At 58.9% G+C, this 13,120-nt stretch overlaps 1 protein-coding gene across 2 annotated transcripts; it reads right to left on the reverse strand.

Moving 5' to 3' along the window:
- Positions 1–155: 155 nt before the first annotated feature.
- On the reverse strand, positions 156–10,990 carry SLC17A7 (solute carrier family 17 member 7). 2 transcript variants are annotated; one of them, XM_045890432.3, is made up of 12 exons: positions 10,408–10,988; positions 6,144–6,396; positions 4,980–5,098; positions 4,597–4,711; positions 4,431–4,518; positions 4,189–4,275; positions 3,954–4,096; positions 3,150–3,299; positions 2,846–2,978; positions 2,103–2,213; positions 1,764–1,891; positions 156–1,549 (listed from the first exon to the last, which is right to left on the reverse strand). In XM_045890432.3, exons 1-12 carry the CDS (start codon positions 10,467–10,469, stop codon positions 1,256–1,258), a joined length of 1,683 nt encoding a protein of 560 aa, XP_045746388.1. In that variant the 5' UTR covers positions 10,470–10,988; the 3' UTR covers positions 156–1,255. The 2 variants fall into 2 exon arrangements, with proteins under 2 accessions (XP_045746388.1, XP_064436727.1); XM_064580657.1 differs by lacking the exon at positions 2,103–2,213 and having other exon boundaries at positions 2,846–3,299; positions 10,408–10,990.
- Positions 10,991–13,120: the final 2,130 nt, after the last annotated feature.

Raw genomic sequence — 13,120 nt, forward strand, 5'->3', positions numbered from 1 at the left:
GCCGAATAAATCAAGTGTTCCCAGGGCTAGACCCCTACTCCGGCCTGCTTCCTGTGAGAGGAGGGGGCTGGGGCCCTGGAATTCTGGGTCTGAGGGAGGAGGCAGCTGGGGGCCCAGGCTCCTGTGACCCCGCCATGGCCAATGACGACTGAGTGTGTACACCAAAGCATTTTATTGGGAGTGAGGCAGGGCAGGATTTACAGTCACAGAGACAGAGACACAAAGACTACCCTGCTCCGGGGAAAACACCCCTCTCCCCCAGCCCCATTCCCTTTCCTGGGATTCTGTGACTCCTCCCGCATACGGTCCCCAAATTCTAAGCCGAAAGAGGGGAGTCTGAGAGGGGAAGGATCCCAGATTTTGAGTCGTTTAGCCCCTGAGGGACACAACAAATGGCCACTGAGAAAACAAGAGTAGTTCGAGACCACCCAGGAGAATAAAGTGCAAGGAATTAGGGGGAAGAGGGGCATCTTGAAACCGCCATGGGGAAGTTCAATGATGGTGGCTTCACATCATTGAGTTGATGGACTTGAGCAGCCACTGGTTAGACCTGAAAATGGGTCAGAGAAAGTGCATGGGGGTGGAAGGAGGCGTAATGTTAAAACCACCATCTTGCTTCCCTAGACATTGTGCTAAGCCAGGGAGAAGGTCTTGGGGAATTTGGTGCTTCAGCAGAACCTGCTGGTGGAAGGAGGGGTGCGGGGCGGAGGGGGGGACTTGAAACCGCCATTCTCCCTCAGAAACGCTGGTGAGAATCGATCCCTAGAATGGCGGGGATGGGCGATTGGTTAATCCAACCTGGAGAATGCAAAATGGAATCGGCAGAGGTCTGTAACTTCTAGAGGAAGACCTTGAATGTTTCTGAAAGGCGAGGAAAGCGGAGTAGTCCCGGGGGCTTCGCCCGAGAGTCCCGGGGGTTAAAGGGCAGAGGAAGGGTGCCTCAAAACCACAAGAGAGAGTAAAAGATTGAACTGTCCATTCAAATAAAGCCCTGAAAGGAGAGACTTGAAACCACTGAGGCAGAACAAGTGGAGAAGGAAAACCTTGAGGGGAATTTGGGTATCCTTGAAACTGCCAATCTGCAGCTTCACTACCCTGAGAGGGAAGAGGACTTGACAGCACTGGGGAAGAAGAGGGCGAGTGCTTCTTAGGCCTGCAGCAGGACAGAGAGAACTGGGGTTCCTCGACAGTCACTCAGGCCAGTGATGTGTAGAATGGAGGTCCTGGAAACTGCCATTCAGTGGGAGGCACTCGGTCAGTAGTCCCGGACAGGGGGTGGGGGTCTTGGGGGCTGAACTGTGCTGTGTGTGGCCCCATAGGAAGGAGGCGGGGCGGGGGGAGCCCCGGGGGGCTCAGCCTCATCCTCCATTTCGCTTTCGTCACTGCCAGCCAGCTGGTCATGGCCAACGAAGCCACACTTCTCTTCGCTCATCTCCTCAGGCTCCGCCCACGGCTGCTTCTCCCCGGAAGCGAAGACCCCATAGAAGATGACACCCCCATAGTGCACCAGGGAGGCAATTAGGAATACGTACTGCCACTCCTCCCGAGTCTGTGGGGGGACAAGGGGAAGGGGAGGTCAGAGGACAGAGACACAGAAGGTGGAGAGAGAATCTGAGTGCAGAGAAAGGGAGACAGATCCAGCGGGAAGCGAAGCGTTAGGAGACCAGAAGAGGGCAGGGATGGAGCCCAGCGAGGGCGAAGCCCGTCAGGAAGGCCCCATACACAAATTGGGCGGGCGAGTGGGTCAGGGCCGGGGCACGGACCTTGTGCTTAGTCATGGCACCCACGATGATGGGGCACACCATGCCTGACAACGTGCCCACGCCGTTGGAGATGCCCATGAGGATGCTGGCGTAGCGCGGGGCGATGTCCAGGTGGTTCACGTTGAACCCTGGCGAGGCAAGCCAGAAGGCATCACTCCGCACTGACCCTCACTGGAGGGACTCCTGCGGAGCCGCTCGTCCTCCCATCGCAACCTCCCCCGTCCCTCCCGCTCTTTCCAGGCCACCTTTTGCGAGCCTGGGAGGTCCCCTTCCTGAGCCAGCAAGTTCCCTACAGAGCTGTCCCGAGTCCGCCAAGCTGCAGACCCGCGCCGTTCTCACCAGAGATGGCGAAGCCGCTGAAGCCCACCGCGAGGACCAGGAAGGAGATGGCCACGCCCTTGGAGTGCGAGTAGCCGACCACCAGCAGCAGCGTGGCTTCCATGCCGAAGCCTACGGGGGCCGGAGGGCCGTCTCATCTGAGCGCCCGCCTCCCTCCGCCGCAGCCCAGCCACCTCCATGCCTGTCCCTGGCTTTGTGCCGGTTCAGCCTGCCTTGTCCCGCATTCCGCCCGCGCCCGCCCTAACCAAAACCCTCACCTCCCTAACGTCCGTGACCACGCGCACCAGAGCCACCACGGCCCCGGCTGGACCCTCCATGGCCCCACTCCCTGACTAGGCCGCGCGCCCTGAAGACGCAGGGTCCGAGCCCCACCGGTGCACCCCCCACCTTCCCTCGGTTCTCACTCATTAGGCAGCAGGCCACCCAGACCTGGTCTCTCCAGGTGCCCCACTCATAGCCCCTCTTGATCGCCTAGTTCCCGTCCAGCTCCACCCAGTCCCGTGTAGGCCGCGCCCCGCCAGACCCAATTTGGTCTCGCTGGTGCTCCACCGGGATAGTCACACCCGCCTTGCCCTTCCACCGGGTGGGCCTCGAGAGAGCAGCCGGAGATTCTGTTCCATCTACGCCCGGCCTCACCCCGGCTCCGCCTTTCTGGACACGCCCCTGACCCCGCCTCCATCCTCCCGGGGTCCCGCCCCGCCCGGGGCTGTCCCAGACTCCGCGCAGGGCCCCGGCCCACTCACCTCCACAGTTCATCAGCTTGCGCACATTAGTTGTGGACATGATTCGGCGGCTCCTCAGGAAGTCCGCGATCTGGCCGCCGATGGGCACGATGATGGTCATGACCAAATGAGGCAGCGCTGACACCAGGCCCACCTGCACCGGCGAGCGTACAGAGCGAGGGCTCAGGGACGGCTGACCCGGCATCTCCACCCGCTTCATGTACCTTTGGCTCCTCCCTGTCCCTCGTTCCGACCTCTTGGGATCCAGGCCCGGCTGCTCCATCTCCCCCCGCTGCGCCCCCTGCCTTTCCTTCCTGGGCCCAACCTTGCTGATCTCGAAACCGAACACCTCTTCGAAGTAGGCGGGCTGGGAGATAAGGAGCAGGTAGAACGTCCAACTGCGGCAGAAGTTAGCCACGATGATGGCATAGACTGGCATGGATGTGAAGAAGCGCCGCCAGGGTGTGTTAAACTTCTGCTGGGGGGGAGGGTGTGGAGAGGAGAGGCCGCTAAGAGAGAGACCGGGGCTGGGCGCTCTCCGTGTCCCTTCAGGGACCCAATTATAGTCCCACAGAGACCCAGGATTCCCGACCTCACTAAAATCTCCAGGGGCGCCAACTTGACCATGTCCCTGTGGGGACCTTGGCAGCCTAGCCTCACAGTGACACTTCAGGGATGCAGGTGTCCCGCCTCTACAGTGCCCCTCAGGTGCACAGGTGTCCGGATCCCACGATGACCCTCAGGAACTCATAAAAGTGAGGCCAGGAGTCTATTTCCGTTCCATTATGCCCCCTAATTCTAGCCTCACTCACCCCAAGGTCTAAGAAAACCCCCACATTCAAATCCCGCTTCTGCGGGCTTAACCACGCCCCATAGTGGTTCTGTCCACCTCACCACCCAGCCCTGCCTTCAGCACCTGCGGATCCTTTCTTCCCAGCGCTTTAGCTCCGCCTCCTAGGTTCTAGCCCCGCCCACCGCGCCTCCCCATCCTGTCTCTTCTGAAAGTCTACAGGAACCCACCGCGATCTACACCCTGTGGAAGTTCGAAGCCCCCTTTTCTCCTGCCTCCCTGCCTGAATATCTCTCCTTGCCCCACCACGCCTCCGCCCCCGCAGGCTTGGGCCCTGACCGTGACCGGGTTCATGAGTTTGGCGCTCTCGCCGATGGCGTCCTCTATGTACTTGCGCTCCTCTTCCGAAATGCTGGGGTGCAGAGCTGGGGACTCATAGGAGACGAGCAGCCAGAACAGGTACCAAAAGATCCCGAAGCTGCCTGGGGAGGGTCAGGAGGGGGATGGAAGCGAGGTGACGACCGGCCTCGCTCCGCCCCAGCGCCACCCGGACCCAGGCGTCCGGGCCCCTCACCGTAGACGTAGAACACAGAGCTCCAACCGGAGTACTGCACCAGGACCCCGGCGAGAGGCATCGCGACCACCGCCCCAGCATAGGAACCTAAGGGGGAGGACGCAAGATGTAGACCGGGCTCATCTATCCTCAGATTCGGGAATGGGGCCTCCCAGCCCCTGCCTTTCGGGGACACAGAAGTACAGGCCACAGTCCCTCCTCCCTCAGACCCGCATGTCTGAATCCTAGCCCCTTCCTCTCACCGCAAAAAGCTGTTGTTGCCAAGCGACTCCGCTCTAACGGTGGGGCCCATTTGCTCCAGATGCCGTGGCAGGCAGGGTACGTGACCCCCTAGGAAGGAGAAAACCAAAGTCAACGAGAAGAGGCGGAGTGAGAACAGGCACAGGGTCATATGGAGCAGGGCTTTACCTCTACCAACCCCTGCAGGATCCTCACGAAGATGACACAGCCATAATGGACTCGGGCAGCCGAGGGGATCAGCATGTTTAGAGTGGATGTAGCCACAATGGCAAAGCCGAAAACCCTGGTAGGAAGAGTCCATAGTACGAGAATAGGGTCTAGCTATCCCGCCAAAGCTGGGATTCTGCTCTGTCTGCCCACGGCGGGCCAGGCCTTGTGGTCCTCCAGAACCCCCCCACCTCTGTAACTCCCACCTTCCACAACCACAAGCCCCGCCTTTCTCTAAGACCCCGCCCCCTAACCACGCTCCTCCCACTCCTCGCGTCAGCCCTGAAATGCCAGGCCACACCCTCTACGTAGTTCCCGCCCACCTTGAGACCCCAGCCCTGTACCTGTTGGCTGCGAATTTTTGGCAGATAAATCCTCCGGGAATCTGGGTGACAATGTAGCCCCAGAAAAAGGAGCCGTGTATGAGGCCAACAGTCTCTGGATCCCAGTTAAATTGAGCTTTCTGCGGGCCAAAACGTACGTCAAACCAGCGGCCCTGACCCCAGGCTCTGCCCCTCCACCAATCAGCACAGACAGATTTAGTCCCTCAGCCAATCAGCAACAAGGACCCCTCTCGCGCCCAAACACCTGCCAATCAGAGCCCACGCCGTCCTCCTCCCAATTCTGCCCGCGCAGGCTGCCGGGCCGCACTACCCCAGCAACGCGGCCTGTCGCGGCCCGGAAACCTCGCTGGGCCTGCTTCCCCGCCTCCGTGCCCCTTCTCCGAATGTCTAGGGGCCCGTCAGTGGGGTGGGAACTCTGTCTCCACTTACTTCTCTTAACCAACCTAAGAAACTGTTTGCGGAGTGACTGGGTGGGGTCTAGTCAGGGACAAGAAGTAGCCAAAGGGGCGAGGTAGGCCAGTGCCTAAATCAGGAATTTTTCCTGAGGCAGAGGCACGGCCTACACCGGAATTAAAATAGGCAAAAAGTGGGGCGCCTGGCTGGCTCAGTCCGTAGAGCATGCAACTCTTGATCTCGGGGTTGTAAGTTCGAGCCCCAGGTGGGGTGTAAAGGTTACTTTAAAAATATTTAAAAAATAATAAAATAGGGAGAAAGTCTGAGATGGGGCGGGCTTTAGGTAAAGGCCAGAGCAGATGAAGCGGGATGTAGCAGGGACCGAACTTCAGAAAAGTCGGGATCAAACTTCAGGGTGGAGCCCGCGATGGGACTGGGATTAGGATGTGACCGTGGGACAGGCGTGGGTGGCAGGTGGAGCAAAGTTGCTAGGAGGCCTACAGTGGAGCAGGGGCAACACGTGGGAACCCCAGTGCTGGCGCAGAGTCTGCATTTGGAAATCAGGGACCTGAAATAAATAGGGGCGGGGCTTCATTTCGAGATGGGCACGGCTTTAAGCCGAGAGCCCTGAGGCAGAAGGGAGCCAGCCTCAGGGGGCGCACGGATGGGCGGGGCTGCTCGGCCTGGGCTCCGCCCGGAGGACCGTGACGTCATCAGCGGGAGTGGGCAGGGCGAGGTGGGCTCGCGTGCCAGGCCACGCCCCTGAACTACCTGCACCACCACGTGGCCCCTGCGGTGGGTCGTACTGTTGTTGACCATAGAGACGATGGCCACGCCCAGGTTGCAGCGGATCCCAAAGCTGATGCAGAAGCCCAGACCGCTCATGATGGCGATAATGTAGCGGCGAGGGAGACCGAAACAGGTGCAGTCCACTACCGGCGGGTCCCGGGTCTGCGTCGTCACCGGGCGTCCGTCAGCGCTCAGCTCTAGCGTCTCTGCACCTTCCTGTCGCTTCTCTAGAAGGCTGCGGGGCAGCAAGAGTCGAAGACTCGTAAGTTCAGTCCCGCGGCCCCCTCCTCCCCACGACACAGGAGTCCGGGGCAAAACCTCCTGCTTTTCAAGACTCTAAGGATGCTAACTAAGCCCGCACTCCCTCCTTCCCCAGGAGTCCAGGCCTAGCTCCCATCTCCCCCCCCCAAAACAGACACCCAGGATCCAGGAACCTGGACACCCTCTCTCCATACGCTTCAGACCAGAAATTCACGCTGCCAGCCCCCTTCTCCTGCAGACTCCGGTGTGGAGGTCCTCAGTCCCCTTTTCCCCCAGCCCCGTTATCTCTCGACTCAGGAGTTTTAGACCCCAAACTACACTTGGTGATCCAAGAGCCTGTGCCGCCAGCCCCCACCCCGAGGCCCAGAGACTCTTCAGCCCCCCTCTCCCAGATATGAGTCTATTTGAGGAAGCAAAAGGCGCTAAGGAGATGCTTCAGCAAAGGTGTCAAAAGAACAGATGCTTCTCAGCCACGTCTGCTATATATACCGACCGCCCTCCTCCCCTGCCCCCAGTGGCATGCCCTTCCCTGCTTCCAGGCCCCAGGTGTGGGGCTGACATCCAGCTGATTCCCTTCAGCCACCGGAAGCCCATTCCCGGGGGGTGGGGAGAAGTCAGGGTCCCTGGAATCCAGCAGCCCAGCCAGACACCCCTGGGGAACCTTGAGTTCAGGCTGTCAGCTAGAGGGTAGGGAGGGGGGAGTGGCGGGTGATGTCCTGGCAAGGGACAGATGGCCCTGGTAGGGGGATTGGCTCAGTCCCCAGCGTGGCTCTCGCCCCCGCCCGTTCTGGAACCGGGATTGAGTCTGTGATGATGGATAGGGTATTTGGAGAGCCACCTCACACCCAGAGAGTGGCTTCCGGGAAAGAGAGGTGCCCTGAGACAGGTGTGCAGAGACCGAAAAGGAGGGCGACAGAGATGGGAGGGGCACAGAGGCTGAAACAAAAGGGTCCGAAATAGAGAAGGAGGGACAGAGACCCAGAGAGAGAAGGGAGAACAGAACAGACCCTGGGAGGGAAGGGGACAGAAACTGAGAGATGGAGGGGGACAGAGACCCAAACATAGGTGGGGACAGGAAAACAAAAGAGAAGCTATAGTTGCAGAGACCCAGAACGTTGAGAGAAAGATGGAGAGACCGGGGGACCGAGGAGAGACAAGCTGGGGACGTGATTTGTGAGATTCGGCCCCTCTCTGAGGCGGGTACGCAGCCAGAGGATCGGGCTGGATCCCAGGAAGGGGCTAGAACAGATGGAGGCGAGGGAGACTGGGACGGGGGAGGAAAGAACAGCCAGACGGTCTGGGGGGAGGCGGGTGGAAGAGATGAGAGAACACAGCCACCCTCCCCATCCTAGAACTTAAGGAGGTTGGGGGGGCGCTGAGAAATGGGGGTAGGAGAAAGAACCTGGGGGAGTGGACAGAACCCAGGAGGGGCGAGGAATGAGAGCCAGAGAGAGGGGGAATAGATGCCCCAGAATGAAAGTGCGAGGTGGTAGGGACTGCCCCGCACCCCGCATCAGAACATGCCTGCCAGTGGGATTAGACTTTGACCCAGGCCCCTATCAGACGCTATTCAACCCTGACACTCAGGAGGTGCTTGCAGCCCCTGAAATTTGATACTCAGTTGTTAATACTCCAATGTGTCTGATCTCTAACCAAGGTTTTCCAAATGGGGTGTGGCAGGGGCTCGGTCTCCCACATCTAGAAAATGGGGGCAGGGGTAGAATGTGAGGTTACAGAGAGGGAAACTCCAGGTGATACTGATCATTTCAGGATACGAGAACCAAGGGCGCAGAGATGATGTGGCCCAAGTGCTTCCCCCGAAGACAAGAACGGAGAGGGGAGAACCTGGAGGGAGATCCTCCTCCCTTTCCTGGGTGCCTGGAACTCGGGTCTGGGGAGGACTTGAGGACGAGGAGAAGCTACACTTAGGAAGCAGTTCACCAAAATGAAGAAGGTGTCGCAGTCTCCCTCTCTGGGTCTCTGTCTTTGCTTCTCTGGGGTTCTCTGTCCGCTCCCTTGCCCCCCCAAGCCTCTGTCCCCTTATGTCCCTTGTTACTCTCTTCCCATTGTACAGCTAAGGAAAAACGGAGGTTCAGAAAGCAGAAGGAGCACGTCCAGGGTCACACACCAGAGTACTGATGGGTCCTGATAATTTCCTGGCCCCCCGCATGGCCCCATCCAAGGCCTGGCTCTCAGGAAGGAGGCACCTTGGCTCCTGTCTCTCCTGCATTCCCCTTCCTCCCATGTCCTTGCCCCAAGTCGCTCTGGGTTAACGTCTGTTTCCTGGGCTGACGGAGTTCCCCACCCACTCTAGGATCACTCATCTCATCTCGAGGAAACTGCAGCCTCCATCCCCGGCTTGGGAGGGGCTGGCCTGGGTTCAAATGATGACGCTTGTACTTATCCGTGCATTTCTCCCCCTACTCGAACTAAGCCTCAGTTTCCCCAGCTTTGTCTAAAAGATTAAATGGTATCAGGGTGGTGTTATGTCCGATACAGGGCATTCCTGCCTCTCTCCGACCATCGGAGTGAACCCCAGGGTTCCGACGCAGTGCTCTTCTCAAACTCCAACTCCTTGGTGAGTATCCTGGTGGGAGCTCTGAGCTCTGGGGTCTGCAGGGGCTCAGGAGGCAGCTCAGAGAGGTGAAGGTAAGGCACAGACAGAGAGAAACCCAGGCACAGATGAGAAGCTGAGAAGCAGGGATTGAGGGAGGGGGCCTGAGGAACACATCCCTCCTGCCACCACCCCCCTTCCAGCCCCCTCCATAAGCACGTCTCTCTCCCTCTCCTGACTTCGCACTGATGTATTTTGAGAAACTCGTGAAAGGAGGCGAGAAAAAGGGTGGGGAGGGGCTGGAAGATTGGGAAAAGAAGGGGTGAGGTTATCTCAGCTCCCCCTCCCCCCACTGCACCATCCTCCTGCCCCCTCCCTTCTGTCCAGCCTTACTCCCATCTCTCCAGTTCCTAGAGGATGGGGGACCTTTGGAACTAGGAGGTGACCTGCAGCGAGCAGGACTAGTGTTTGTCTTAGAGAAGGACTTGCATGGCCTAAGGAGATGGACTGAGGGTCAACTAAAGATGGGGTCAGGGCCAAGGGGACAGGGTACGAGGAAATGGCAGCAGGGGTGCTGATGGGGCCATCTCCTCCCCGCACTGTGGCCAGATATTTTTAGGCTTCTCCGCAGCTGAGTAATTTATCTGACTTGGAGCCAGGGCTGGGGTTGGGGGTGAGAGGCTGGGGGGAGGTGTCCAGACTGCCCTGGGGGACACCCAAATCACTGGGGTCATCTCCCTGGATGAAAGGAAGTCCGTCTTAGCTCTAGCCTATATCCTTTGGGAAGTCTGCAGTATCCCAGGAGCCTCATTTTTGGCCTGCAACTTCTTTCTCCCCCAGAGACCCAGGATACCCTGGCTTCTCCTCCCAGCTTATCTCTCCTCAAGGACAAGGACCAATGGGCCCCAATCCGCTTTAGCTTCAGATTAAACTCTGAGAGATGGAAATTGAGAAGACACGGGGAGATGGAGACACCCAGGGTGGGGGATTAAAAACCCAGAGTGAGGGGGACAGACACCCAAAAGGAAAGGGTCAGAGACCCAGAGAGAGGGCAGCAGAGACTTAGAGAGGCGGGGACAGAGACCCAGAGAGGGGGCAGAGATCTGAAGAAAGAAGGCAGAGTGAAGATAAATGAACGGAAACCAAAAGTGGGGAAGGGGGTCAGAGACCCAAAGAGAAGGAGATATGCAATCCCAGGGAAAAAAGGATAAAGTCTGGGGTGGGGTGGGGCACAGAAAAATGAACGAGATGATGGATGAGACTGGACCAGGGAGAGGGGACGGTCAAAAAGGAGGGAGAAAACCGGACAGATGGGTGGAACCCCCATCCACGGGTATCGCCCGTCCATCTGTCCGTCCAGGCCCAGGTGGGAATGTGAGTCCTCCTCGGACCCTCGGGCTCTTCCCCGCCCAGGACCCTCACCACGCTCACCGGTGCAGCCTCCCGAGGGCACGACCCGCTAGCTTCCGAAACTCCTCCTGACGGAACTCCATGGTGGCTGCCCCTGCCGCCGGTCCCCCCGCCGATCCCCCCGCCCGCGGGCCCGGGCGGCCGCGTCCGGGTTCCCGGGGTCCGCCCCGGCCCGGCCGGCCCCGCAGCTCCGCTCGGGGGGGAAGGAGGCTGCGTGTGCTGGCTGCCTAGGGGCTGTAGCTGGACTCAGCGTCGGGGGCGGGGCGGGCGGTGGCGATACCCCGCCCATCCTCGATAGACCACGCCTCTTATATTCTAGTCCCGCCCCCTTTCGCAGCCCTCCAGCTAGGTTCTGTTCCTGCCCTTTCATTACAAGACCACGCCTCTGGGCTCTGAACTGCTCCTCTGAGTTGCATCGCCCCAATTCCATCCCTTCCCGGAGTTACTCCCCCCGTTCCATCCCCCCAGCTCCTTCCATCTCTTTTCTCTCCTCCCGAGTTCTCTTGCTCACCTGAGGTTTCCCTCTCCTTTTTAGTTTGCCCTAATTTCGTCCTTGCTTTTCGTCCCCTACGGTTCCATCTCCTGCGTTCTCATCCTCCCAGCCCTATCCCTGCGAGTTTCTGTGCCCTCCAGTTCCACATCCCGCCCCCCGATTTCCATCCCCATCCCTCATGATCCTCAGTTCAACTTCCTCATTCAGAGGGTGCTTTTCTCATTCAGGGAATTCTTTACCCCTGAATTCCGACCCCCATTTTGATCCACCCATTGTCCCCTCTAGTTCTTCCCCTCTCCGGTTTCTTCCCTCTTGACTTCCATCCACCTGTTTCCATCTTTCCTTTTTAAAATTCTATTCCCTCCCAGTTCTATTTCCCCTCGGGTCCCGTGCCCCTCCTGGTTCCTTTATCCTTGATTTCCTTCCCCTCTGAGTTCCATCCCTGACAGTTATACGCCCGTCCCCAGTAGCGACCCCCATAATTCCCAACCAGCCTGGAATCTATCCCTCCCTTTGAGTTCCGTCCCTACTCTCCCGAGTTCTCTTCCCGCCCCTTGAGTTTGGTCCCCTCCCCTGAGATCCGTCCCTGCCCTAATTTTTGCCCCTTCCCGTGGAATCGGTCCGAGTTCTGTCCCCACCCACTGAGTTCTTTCCCCGCCCCCTGAGTTGTGTCCCCTCCTGCTCGGGTCTGTCCCCGCCCTCTTACTCCATCTCTGCCAGCCCTGCCCCTTTGGGGTTGAACCCGGACTATTTCTCCGGCCCGGGTCCTGCCCCTGCTCCTTTCGCCAGACCAGCTCTTCTCCCCGACGCTCAGTCCACCTCCAGATCCAAGCCCCGGGAGGGTGCTCCTTTCCTCACCGCCTCCCTGAGTCGGGCCGCAAATGCATTTGGGATTAAATTTTCATGAGGTGGCACAAGCCCTCAGGGAGGTTGGGAGGGAGCAGCCGACGAGGCGGGCGGGCGCCACGGACCCGGTGGCCCGGCAGCCACTGCCCGCCACGGCCTCCCGTTTCTTGCCTTGTCCCGCTGGGTCTCTGGGTCTCACAGTTTGGGCTATGTTTGCGAAACCCCCGGGGAGGGGGAGGCTGGGGGCTGGGACCCCAGGGTCTGAGGGAGGAGGGGCTGGAGACCCGGACTCCTGGGTCTGAGGAGGGAGTAGCCCGCTGAGCCGTCCACGAGCGCCACCCTGTGGCGGCAGAATTCCCGGCCCGGGTGCGGAGGCGGCGGCCGCGGCTCCGGGCCAGGTGTGAAGGTGGAGCAGATGGTGAAGAGGAGGGAGTAGGAAGGGGGCCCCAGCCGCTGCCAAATCCCGGGCCTTCGCCGGAATCATCACCATGGAGACCGAAGAAGGCGGAAAGGACCCAGCTCCACGCTTTTTTGGGACCTGGGAATGAGTTCCTCGGCTTCCTACGGGGGCTCCCCGTGCGAACTACAAGTCCCAGCGGCCACTGGACTTCACTGTTTGCTTCGGAAGAGCCGCGCTCACCGAGGGTCGCTGGGAGTTGTAGTTTTCTGAAACACCAGGCTGAAGCCGCGAGCCGCCCTCTGGTGGACAAGGCGCCACGTTCATAGGTCCAACAGACCCCATTATCACTTCATAGGTCCAACAGACCCCATATCCGAGGTCATCCCCCTACCTTTTCACCTCCTCACCATCTATCTACTCCTGCCTCCCTACCAAATTCAGTCCATTCTAACCACACTGATGTCCTCGCTGTTCTTCCAACATTTACCACTGAGGTTCCTCCATTTACCTATCCTCCTAGGACTCGCTATGGAAGGAGAGAGGTGTCAATCATACGTTAACTCAACATTCGTTGAGTTCCTTCTAATTCTAAAGCATCATCACACCACAGGGGCATACATTCAATGAAGTAACACTGGATACCAGACACCGCCAGAGGAGGATTCTAACTCAGCTAGGGGAGATCAGAGAAAGCTTGAAGTTTGAAAAGCTTCCCAGAAAAAGCTCACTGAAAGGAATGACTTGGGAGGCGGCGGAGGGAGTGTCCACAGGAGAGGAAACAGTACTTGCAGAGTCAGGAAGTAGGACACAGTTTGGTGTGATTGTGACCTGAAGCACCATTCCAGGAATAAGAGGATCGTCAGGACGAGAGGTAGGAGAGGCTAGAGATGACAGCATGTATCAGATTACTAACGGACTCATGAAAGGTCCCCTGGGAGGGCAAGACAATTAGACACTTCCCGGGTTTTACTGGAGGAAATGATACTGAGTAGAGG

Source organism: Mirounga angustirostris, unplaced genomic scaffold, assembly GCF_029215605.1.
Source record: "Mirounga angustirostris isolate CCGP_5_RB_7025 unplaced genomic scaffold, mMirAng1.0.hap1 SCAF_16, whole genome shotgun sequence".
In the NCBI taxonomy this organism is placed as follows: Eukaryota; Metazoa; Chordata; class Mammalia; order Carnivora; family Phocidae; genus Mirounga; species Mirounga angustirostris.